Source organism: Notechis scutatus, chromosome 6 (genome assembly GCF_049901735.1).
Source record: "Notechis scutatus isolate UNSWTSFEM ecotype Mainland chromosome 6, rNotScu1.2, whole genome shotgun sequence".
NCBI lineage: Eukaryota > Metazoa > Chordata > Lepidosauria > Squamata > Elapidae > Notechis > Notechis scutatus.
In genome coordinates this window covers 51775460-51787699 of record NC_142014.1, presented here as the reverse complement: position 1 = coordinate 51787699, position 12240 = coordinate 51775460, and the positions used below count along the sequence as shown (strand labels likewise).

General features: G+C 36.3%; 1 protein-coding gene across 1 annotated transcript in view; it reads left to right on the top strand.

Moving 5' to 3' along the window:
- The first annotated feature begins 153 nt into the window (after positions 1-153).
- The window catches only part of SGSM3 (small G protein signaling modulator 3), a 27235-nt gene continuing 15148 nt past the window's right edge, over positions 154-12240 (top strand). The window contains exons 1-8 of the mRNA XM_026694827.2: positions 154-251; positions 4046-4106; positions 6359-6444; positions 8402-8468; positions 9175-9380; positions 9460-9567; positions 10405-10548; positions 11479-11674. Coding sequence (XP_026550612.2) covers positions 4100-4106; positions 6359-6444; positions 8402-8468; positions 9175-9380; positions 9460-9567; positions 10405-10548; positions 11479-11674 — 814 coding nt within the window. The 5' untranslated portion in view covers positions 154-251; positions 4046-4099. The remainder of the gene's footprint in view (positions 252-4045; positions 4107-6358; positions 6445-8401; positions 8469-9174; positions 9381-9459; positions 9568-10404; positions 10549-11478; positions 11675-12240) is intronic.

The window sequence follows — 12240 nt, the reverse complement described above, 5'->3', positions numbered from 1 at the left end:
CATCGACCACTTCAATGTCCGACAGAAAAGAGAAAATGACGTCAAGAGAAATCTTGAAACGCTCTCTTTATTGTTAAGGTGAAGATCTTAGCGATAACGCCCATCTACCTACGCTTCCCATCATGCTCTCTGCTGGCCGCTCCTTCCTCCATCCTTCGATTCCGCGCATGCGTTGTGATTTAGCTAGTGCTGACGAGACGGACGGGGTGGGGGGAGTGGGTGGGCTGCCAAGTCCTCCCGGGCGTCCTGAGGTAAGAGTCCGCTGGGAGAGGGGAGGCTGCGTGGGGATGTTATTTAGCGGCACCGTTCAGCAACAGCAGCAACAGCAGCGAGGGAGGCTGGGAGGTAGCGAGGGCAGGGAAATGGAGCCCGTGGAGACAGAGCCACGGGGCAGGTTGGTGGGCAGCTTAACCGAGGGCCACGTCTCCCTCCTTGTGACAAGCGGAGGAGGAGAAGCGGGACAGTAAACCGAAGAATCGGCCAACCAGATCGTTGGGGGGAAAAAACTATGGGTAAATCCTACGGTGGACAGGTTTTGCGAAGCTAAGAGGGGTTGGGAAGTCGGTCGGGCTGGTCCCAAGGTTTCATGAATGACCTGATCCATCCATCCATTCCCCTCCCTCCCTCTCTCTCTCTGTCCATCAGCGTTAAGATCTGCGGGCAGGGAAACGGGAAGGAAGCAGCGTATTTCAAGGGGAGGGATGCTCTTCCCTGAAGCAAAGCTAATGCAGGAAGCACCTGCTCTTGCTTACAGACTGTCCGGGGGGGGCGGACTTTTCACCCATCTTATAGAGAATAAAATAACAGTTGGAAGGGAACTTGCAGGTCTTCTGGTCCAGCAATTACACCATTTCAGACACATGGTTGTCAGATCTCTTAAAAACCTCATGTGATGCGGGGGTCTCCAACCTTGGCAACTTTAAGCCTGGAGGACTTCAACTCCCAGAATTCCCCAGCCAGCTTTGCTGGCTGGGGAATTCTGGGAGTTGAAGTCCTCCAGGCTTAAAGTTGCCAAGGTTGGAGATCCCTGTGATAGAGCACCCACAACTTTTGAAGGCAAGCCGTTCCTGGTGATTGTTTTTTTTTTTTCTATCAGGAAGTTTCTCCTTTATTTCTAGGTTGGTTCTTTCCTTAGTTAGTTCCCATCCATTGTTTCTTATTCTACCTTCAGGTGCTTTGGAGAATAGGTTGAACCCCTTTTCTTTGTGGCAGCCCCTTAGATATTGGAACACTGCTATCATGCCACCCCTATGAAAGCAAATAATTGAGGTTTTGAGGACAGGGATAACGGAGTAGTAGTTGCAAAATACCCTCTCACCCATAATGTAGAACCAATATTATTGTGCAGACAGTCATCCCGTAGTTCATGTAATGGTACTATTCTCAAATGCAATATTCTCTGCAGGGTTATTCCCCTCTCCTTATTGCTTGAGGCTTGGGGTTCAGAATTTGTCAGAATTACACCTACTTAGTAGGAATCCCAATTTTATTTTATTTTTTTTAAATCAAAGCTATTATTTCACCCAAGATGCATTCTCCTAAAATAATCTGTTTATTGCAGAGAAAAACTGAGAAAAGGCAAAGTAGCACCGGGTTACAATATGTTAGCACTAGCACTTTTTATTTTGTGAAAAATATTGGTTTCTCTTTAATCAAGTAGGAATTTATGTTTACAGAAAATTTTTACTTTTTGTTCCATTTAGTGACTCATAGATCTCACTGCAATTTTCTGACTCACTTGTTTAAAACATTCAGTGCTGGTTGCATACATGTAGTCCTCGACTTACAACCATTCATTTAGTTACGACATTGAAAAAAGTGACTTATGACTGTTTTTCACACTTATGACCATGACAGCATCACCATGATCACGTGTCCAAAATTCAGGTGCTTGGCAACTGGCTCATATTTATGGCAGTTGCAGTGTCCTGGACTGCCATGATCCCATTTTGCAACTTTCTGACAAGCAAAAATCAATGGGGAAGCCAGATTCACTTAAGAACCATGTTACTAACTTAACAACTACAATGATTCACTTAACAACTGTGGCAAGAAAAATAATAAAACGGGGCACAATTCATTTAACAACTGTCTCACTTAGCAACACAGTTAGTTGAGGACTACCTATACTGTTTTGGTAATTGTCTACATCCCTCCCACACTTCTTCGCTTTCTTTCTATTTCACATTATCTACTCTCACTTCCAAAAAGGCCATCTGTTCATTGTGAAGTAGTTGGTGACTTTTCACTTTTATTTCTAAAGTTATATTTTTGGTGTGTTACTAATATGGAAAAATATAGATTAGTGAAAGAAAGCATTCAGAGAAAATCTTTTTTAATAACATGAAAAATATTTGTGTGGCCTAATACTGCTACAGAAATTTTTTAAATGATGTAAAGAAGATTTTCAATGTGTACTACCTTTGTTTCACTAATAACAACACCTCCCCCCTTTTTTTGAACTTTGGATGATAACTGCTTTCCAATCATATTTTTAATAATTTCCCCTTTTGCGCATTGAAATGTACAATTTGGAAATGAGTTTCAGAGGTTTCCTAGAATTATATCCTTAACTTTGGAGGTTGCATATTGCATATTCCAAAATATATAGGATCGTTGTTGTTGCTGTAATTAATGTATACTTTTTAAGCTGCAGATAGAATTTTGATTTACCAGTCAAGTGTTTATTGGATTGGGATATTGTATATTATTTTTCCATAAATGCCATTAATTTCTCAAGTTAATATTTGCTCAAAAGTGGTTCTCTTTACTTTTGCAGATGAGTTAAATATAGATACCAGGCATGATCTTAACACTTCCTTCATTAACAAAATTCAACTAGGTACAATCCTACCTTTTCCAATTCCATATATACATTTCACATATCAGATTACATTGTTCTTGCTGGCCTCAATTTTTTTCTTGTACCGGTATCAGCTGTTTTAATTCTCTAATGTAAAGTTTTCCCTGTCCAGTTGTTTCCAACTCGTGTGTGTGTGTGTGTTGTGTGTGTGTGTTCATCTCCATTTCTTAGTGCAGGAAGCCAGCGTTGTCCAAAGACATTTCTGTGGTCATATGGCCAGCATGACTATATGCCAAGGTGCAAAGAACACTATTTTCCCACTGAAGTGGTACCCAATTATCTATTTTCATTTGCATTCTTTCAAACTTCTTGTTGGCAGACATTTCTAATGTACATATGTTTAATTAGATGCATTTTTAAAAAATAGATTAGAATTACTCTGATGACATTGATAAGATTGAAGTTGTGTAGTGTTGGGGCAAAAACAACTTTTAAGTAACTTCTTTGCTGCTTAGGGTTTTTTTTACTGTCAGCTTCCTGGAACCTATTGAATTAGGCAGGACATAAGTGATTTAAAGAACTTCAAAATGTGTATATGCTTATACTTTTATGAATGATCTTTTATGAATGATCAAACAAGGTTTACAATTCTAATTTTACACTATATTATGCTTATTTAACTGGTTAATATTGTGTTGCATAAATAAGGATATTTTAAAGAAATATATTACTATGTTAATCTCCTTATAATTTTTTAAAACTTCTGTTCAATCATGTCCGATTTTTGGAGACTGCCTGGACAAATCCCTGCAGTTTTCATGAAAAGGTTTTTCAGAGCGATGTGGTATTGTCTTCTTTCCAGGGCTGAGAGAAAGTGACTAGCAGTAGTCACCCAACTGGCTTTGTGCTTGAGGTGAGACTAGAACACAGTTTCCTAGTTTCTAGCTTGGTGCCTTAATTACTACACCCAACTAGCTGCAATTATTTTTTTAAATGTATCAATTTGAATATAACTAGAACTACTTGGCTATATTGGCAGGATTCGCACAAGAATCAGGATATGAATTCAACACTTGCCAGATAAAAATAATATTTGGTCTTGTAGCATATGGAGAAAGTATGTGTTGGAGTTAGAAATTTAATGTAATTTTAGTAGTGCCTCTAGAAGTTAACTGAAGTTATGACTGCTTGGCTCTAGGAATTAATTTGCTCTTTCCATATTATCTCTCTATTTTGCAACAGTAATGATTTTCTGCAGAGTCTAAGAATCCTCATTGACTATATTCCTCCATAATAATGTCAGGTAAGCTCTTTATGAACATTGAGCATTTGTGATTATTTAAATCCAAGCATTGAGACTATTATAAAACGTTTTGACTATTATAAAAAGTTTTACATTTTAGCACTGCCTTTTAATATACTCCTTCCTGATAATTGTTCTATGAGAGAGTAATTTTTGCTATCTTTGCTATTATATTTTGCTTATAACATTGGATACATATGATTGTAATGAACCCCGGATCTATTTTTCACTTGTCTTCACTTTACCTTGAAGCATAACATTCAAAAAACTAATAAATAAATAATCATTTAAAGAATTAATAAAGAAAGAAAATACATTATCTTTTCAAAGCTTGATAAGTATTGGCATTATCTTTATTGGAGTAATTTTCTATATCTCTTTCCTAAACCACTTTCTGGAATAATAATTATGTTTCAGGTTAAACCAATTTCACATGTTATTTCAGCCATTTTTTATAAATCAGTTGAGATTCCTGTAATATTTTGTGTTTCCATTCTCAAACCACAATTGCTGAAACTGTTCATTGGCTCTGAATAGTAAATTATAACTTGCAAAATTAAATTCTCAACAATGGAGAATGCCGTGTCAGCCTATTAGTTTTGGATTTATTTTTATAATTTGTAATTCATGTTAATTTGACAGGAGTTGTGGTGCTTGATTTAATGTGTTCTCACTGATGCTTTTACCTTGTTTGGGTTCAGAAACTAAACAGCCTCAGGCCTGGTTAGTACTTGAATGGGAGAGTTCCAAGGAATACCAAGGTTGCAGGCTTGCCTAGAAGTTCATAAAAACATCCTGGGAGAGGATAGAAATAAACCATTTTCATACTATTTCTAAGAAAACTGTGTGGATGTGTCCATAAAATCACCAGATGTAAAGCTTGGGTTGAATAGTCTTTACCATTATCTATACATTACATTAGTATGTCAACTACAATTTGATTCTAATGCATATAGAATATTTGTTATATTTAAGAGCAGCTGAGCGAGAATTTGTCTTTTTCAAATGCTTCTTTCATGTTTCCTCACCTGATCTATCTTTCCAATTTTTTTTTCTGAAATGTATTTCAGGTATGGATATAGAATTTTTTTATGTCTTCTTCCAGAATATTTTTTGATATCCCAGTTTAGCCTTCAGTGCTGGTTCATTCATGTTTTCCATTCAAGTAGTAACTAGATCCAAATCTATTTAATTTCCAAGCCCAGACAAGATCATGAAACCACAAGTTTAACTCAAAGACTACTTTTTTATTTAGTAAAGTTCATCTAGAGATTAAATTGTATAGTTGGTTGAAGTTCTCAAACTTCTTTTATTATATTTTTCCAATGTAAATATTTAATACAGATGATTTTGACATACATAATATGCAGAAACAGCACTGGATAGAAAATTGCCCCCCACAGTGTCAAAACTTGCTTTGCATATCAAGAAAACCACCTGGATTTGACCAATATGGACAACACTGAACTGAATTTGCATTGGCCATGGTAGATGGGCTGATGCTCCCTATAAGTGAGGCAAAATACCAATTGCGACTGTGGGGCCCAAAATCATGGAGACTTCCTGACTGTGACAAATAAAGCAAAACATTATATCTGTAATCTAGATATACGTTTAAAATATTTTAGATCTTATATTTCCTATTTTATATTTTTATCTCTTGTGCTTTTTAATCAAAATGTGATGTGAATGTGCCATACAATAAGTAATAATGTGATAATTACATATATAAACTGATTTTCAAAGTCGATATATAAAATACTGGCATATAGAAAATAAAGCACTCGTTGAGCTTTTCTTTGGCATAATTATGTTAGATATGATTTCCATATCTTTGCTTTCTACAAAGTGTTTTTATACTGATTTTTAGTACAAAAACAACAATATCAGAGAAATTAAGAATATTAGTTGCATAATTGGATGTGGTTTAGAATTATAATACACAGCAGGCAGTAACATCTAGCTTATCTTGCCTAGATTGGAGATTTTCTGAATTAGGTCTGGTTAGTAGTTGGATAGAAAGGCAAGAAGAATTCTATAGTTGTAGGTTGGACAAACCATTAGTTGAACATTTTTTAAAAATCCCAGAGAAGGCAGTGAGCCACTATTTCCATACAGCTTTGAAGAAATGGGTAGGTCCATGTACTCATGAGGAACTGAACCTGCATTGAAATATCTTTATCTTAATATTGGCTATCCTCACATAATGTTTATGGTCATTTCTGTAATATGCTTATTCTTTTTGCATATAGGAAGCTATACTCCCTCCACTGGTGGACCCTTCTCTGCTCTCACACCCAGCATATGGCCTCAAGAGATTTTGGCAAAATATGCTCAGGTACATAGATCGCAAAGTGAAAATCTGTTTTGTCCTTATTTTTCTTTTGCAAGAATAATTTATATCAAGTAATGATTATGACGGAGTAAAAGACTGGTATAAGAATGCTTAGTAATCTTGCAAATCAATTCACACTGTTACTAACCTTTTTGCAGTAAATGAAGAACTCTTTTGCTCATGCAACACCATTCTGCCTTTCTATGCTGAATGCCAAACCTCACCCTGACTCTCCTCATTATCATCTGGTTTTTCACCCTTGGCAGAGAGGAAGCACCATTCTGTTCACTATCCTATATAGGGTTCAGTGCAGCTGCCTGCATACACAAATTCCTTGTTTATAGCTATCAGGAAAGTGCTTAAATACTAGGCTCGTTTAAAGCACATGCACATTTAATTACTGGCATTGTCATATTACTATGAACTCATATCTGTACAAAAATATTTCTAAACAGACAACGAGTAAATTATAATGGAGGAAAAATGGCATACATCTTACTTAAAGCTAAGAAAAAAAAGTAAATGTTCAGTAACTGCTTAATTGCCTTTTAAAATCATGTCTTACATATGAGTACATAGAAAGTGTAAAATACAGACTTCCCTTATATTTAAAATGTACATACATTCTTGTAAAAATACTTTGTGGGGTGAGTGGCAATGATAATCTACCGGTATTCCAATTATCTTATACATAGCTATGCATATGAATGTCTAAAGCAGGGCTGTCAAACTCCTGGCCTGCGGGTTGGATACATCATGCGCTGGCCACACCCAGTTAAGCAAAGGGGGAAAAGTCCCAATACATCACATGACACCGCTGTGACGACATGATTTTGACACTCCTGGTCTAAAGGATGTCATGAGTCCATTTGTATTAAGTCAGGAAGTTAATCTATTTTAAATTAAATATGATTTGACAGTTGATTTTTCCCCCTCTTAATGAAATTGGGATAATTGTAATACAATACAGTAGTAATAGCTCACACTACAGCCTTACTACTTTGATGAATTAAATAGTATATAAATCAAATAAATGATGATTGCTAGGATGGGAGAATGGTTGTGATAAACAACCGTAAAGATGTATACACACCACACATGGAAAAAAACCAGCAACATAGAATTGATATCTATAGAACTTGGCCAAGGAAAAGATGGTAGGTTTGGAGCAGGGGAAGAACAATTGTGATAGAAATTTCCTTCAAATTCTTGATTTATCCATCTTAAGAGAAAACAATGCAATGTGGAGGAATACTGTTAGGAATAACAAGGTTACCTAACGTAGTTTGGGTAAAATAATATATATAAACTATGATAGTAAGTTTAAGTGTGTGTCACTTTAAACTGCAAAGCATGTAATTTTGGGTGCGGTGGTAAAACTGCCATAAGAGGGAGCAAGAGAACCTGCTGGATTGCTAACTATGCTGGATTGATGGTTTGCTAACTGCGTGTTCCCTGCTGCTGAGTTTTTGAACGTCGAAGGAAGAAAGGAGGTTTGACTTCTTTATATCTCTACTGCGAGGATATATATTACTGGACTGATATTTGTAAGTTTACTAACCCCTTTTTCGACACTGGACTTTGCAACTGAATAATCCCCGAACGGACTGAACTAGTGAATGATATATGGACTGTTTGACTATGATAAAACTCTTACTGGAATAAACTATTTAACTAGCACAGTGTATCTGTTTTACTGAGTGTAAGCTACAAAAACGTTTATCTCACATATTTGCCTGCCTGCCTGACTGCCGTGCAAATTCTGTTAGGGTGTATCCCTAACAAATACCCTTTGTACTCTTACGGTTTGTTGGCTGATGATTAAGAAAGAGGAAACCAGGTTGGAGAAGACATTTGACAACAGTCATTGTTCATTTTGGATATCAACAATGTGTAAAAAATATTGCATTTGACCATTGCATTAAGTGATAAATAGCATTTCTGTTCTTTTATTTTCCAGAAAGAAGAATCTGTTGAACAGCCAGAGATTCGATATGATGAATTTGGTTTCCGAGTTGGCAAAGAAGGCAAGTTCTTCATTTCTGAAAGGCTTGATTTGTGATGAGATCCCTCTCAGTTTCTCATTTAGAAATTTTTAATTCCCATTAACAGTATTTCATTTCTTTAATTTTATTCTTTTTATTTGATATTTTGAAAGAATATCAATGAAAAGGATATGTCAGACAAATAGATATAAAATAAATAAGTCTTATGTCATTTCTTGTTTAGGACTGTACTTTAAAATGACTTTGAGTGTGAAGAAGAAAAATGCCATTTTTAACTACGATAATTATGAATTTGGGATCTTGTTAGTTGTGAGAGCATACATATGTATGCATGAATTTTGTTTGAAATGCATGCAAGTAACAGCTAAAAAAAAAGTATCGGAGATACAACTTCTTCAAGCACATTCGGGATTTCTCCTACAAATGATTTTTTTTTTTTTTGTGGGGGGGAGATCAGATTAATCTGATTCAGTATCTACATTTTCTTTTCCTTCTTTCATTTGAATTCATGGATGTATGTAGGCTTTATTAGAGACAGCTCACAGTTTTTTGCTTTTGAATGTCTACATCCTTGATTCCTACAATTGTGAATTAGGAATTATCTCCACACCAAAGCTCAGTAACTTGTTCTCCAATTATCTTTTTGAATACCCAAATATTTAGAGACTTGTTTATTTTTCTGGTGTTATTTCTCCCCCCCTACCCCCCCGGTTTGGATATACTATAGATAGTACAGAGCCACCCAGCAAACTTTTGGGGAACTCGCTGATTGAAGAGCCACAGCAGAGACTGAAATGGCAAGCCCATCTGGAGTTCACACACAATCATGATGTGGGAGACCTCACGTGGGATAAGATTGAAGTCTCACTTCCACATTCAGACAAGCTACATTCCTTGGTTTTGGCCGGCATTCCTCACAGTATGAGGCCCCAGGTAAGACTATTCAAGAAAGAAAGCTTGCCTGTAAGAATCTCTGACTACATTTAACTCTTTTTCCACAATTTCTCCCCAGCTGTGGATGAGACTGTCGGGTGCTCTACTGAAAAAGAGAAATTCAGAAATGTCTTACCGAGAAATTGTAAAAAACAGCTCCAATGATGAAACGATTGCTGCTAAACAGGTCAGTACTTTTCAGTGTTAATGCTTTGGGAAATTAAATCAGTAACAACTCTGTTCTTACACAGAGCAAGGGCTTAAACCATGTCAATCCCCAAGCTTCCTTTGCATAGTTCTTTGAGCTTTTCTGACCATGATTGCTGAAAATTGCCAGTATAGTTTAAATAGGCATACAATTAAAAATACAATTAAAAACAAATCAAAAAACTTCTTCAACTACTCCCCCTCCCAGTACCCTGCCATATTTATCTTTATGTAATTCTTAGTCCTCAGCATTAAAAATATTTAAAATGTTACCTATTTCAGGCTTTAAAAGGTAGGCTCAATCATCTTTCCAGGAATGAATGGAAAGCATTTGCCAGCAGATTTACCTGTCAACTCATAAAACATTTCTATGCCCGTTTTTAGTTGCCAACAGAAGGAGGGGGGGAAGAAGTTTGAAAGACCAGTGCAGCAGTTTGGAATCGAAAGTGCATTCCATTAATATCTTGTAAAGATTATAACTAAGCCACTGGAGTTTCTGCCATGCAAATCTCTAATTGGAGAACATGATTGATGACTCTTGGCTATGGACATGTTTCCTTGGAGAATATGAATTATAATACACCCAGAGGGGTGGGGGAAAACCAGGGTCAAGGGTGACAGTAAATTACATGTATCAGAATTGGCTTCACACAGGACATACTGACATGTTAGCCCCTAATAAATCCTCTGGAGTTTTTGAAGCTTGGCTCTAAGCTCATGATTTAATTAGGGCCACTGCCGGAATCCTGACTTTACCTTTATAGAGAAAAGCTCAACTGTCACTAAGTGCTCATCTTTGATTTTTGATATTTCTCAGATTGAAAAGGATTTACTCCGCACTATGCCCAGCAACGCCTGTTTCTCCAACATGAATAGTATTGGAGTACCAAGGTTACGCAGAATTTTACGTGGTTTGGCGTGGTTATATCCTGAAATCGGGTACTGTCAAGGCACTGGCATGGTAAAATATTATTTTTCATTATGAAATGTATTTGCTTTATGGCCATTTTCTTGTAAGGATCTGTTAACAGAAAAGTGAGGAACAAATTCACTCTCAATACAGCTCTTGAACTAATTGTAGAAAATAGAGAATAGGATAGGATAGAATGGAATAGAATTCTTTATTAGCCAAGTGTGATTGGACACACAAGGAATTTGTCTCCAGTGCATAAGCTTACAGTGACATATAAACAGCAAATAATAGGTCATAGATCATAAATCTAGCTATAACCATTAATTATAAGTTACAAGCAACAATTGATAAATCATAAGAAACCGATAGGTGAAGGTAATAGGAAAGATAAGAAAAGATGAGAAATGAGACAGTGCTGTGGGAATTAAATGTTCAACAGATTGATGACACGGGGAAAAATGTCTTGGTGTCTAGTTTTTTGGCATGCAGTGCTCTACAGTGGCGTCCTGAGGGGAAAAGTTGAAATAGATTATGTACAGGATATAAAAAATTACAGAGAATCAAATTTTGAACCAATTTTTCTTAAATGCACTCTATATTTAATTAGATTTTGAATTTGCTATTTAGATAATATGTGGGCTTCCATTTAGCGACACCTGCCAACTTAATCACATTGAGATTGTGGCACAGAGTTGTGGAACCATACTTATGAGAAAAAAATCTCTCCTTCTCCCTCTCCCTCCATATCCCAGGTTTGGAAATCCCAACCTAATATCACAACTAATCTGTTCAAGCCTCCAAGATACAGGAGGCAAAATTATTAGAATTCTAATTTTCAAATGCGTCCTTTCTATTCTGTCATTGAACATATAAGGCTGTCTTGTACTGAAATGGTATTCTTTTAAGCAGAAAGAATTCCTTTTTGTGATAACAAGTGCCTTAATGCTTACTGTTAGATCTTCTCTTCCTTTATGCTAGGTAGTGGCTTCCTTGCTTCTCTTCTTAGAAGAGGAAGATGCCTTTTGGATGATGTGTGCTATCATTGAAGATATGGTGCCAGCCTCCTACTTCAGTACCACCTTAATGGGAGTCCAGACTGATCAACGCGTCCTGCGTCATCTCATTGTGCAGTACCTGCCACAGCTGGACAAACTTCTTCAGGAACATGACATTGGTAAGGACCTTTTGTCTGGTAATTTTTTTAGTTTGATGAGATGGATACATGCTGAGTAAACAAGATTTTGAGAGTTTAAAGTGGGGCAGTTGTAATAAACTCAGTGGCAGTTTAATGGAGGAATAATCATTTGTTAATGGGAGAGCATCCAATTCAACCTTTAGCATGACACATTGTCAATTTTTAAAAACATATCTGGAAAGATTCTGCCCAAAATCTTGGAGACCCATAAGTCAAAGCAGAAATACATGATTTGTTTTAAATCAATTCCTAATACTGTTTCTCATGTATATAGAGTTCATTTGCTAATTTACATTCTTCCTATAAACAGGTAATTCCATTTTTAAAGAAGCCTTCAGTTCAATTTAAGAGTTTAATGTTCAGTTCTGGGAATAACAGCATACTGAACATTGATAACAGTGCTAATAATATAGGCCAGAAATTATTTCCATACAACTCACTTCTGTAAATATGTGTCTGTGAATTCAAGAATGTTTCTGATTTTGAACATTCATCTATGAAAAAATAATGTGTTTAGTTGCTGCCAATAGTATAGATAGATACAG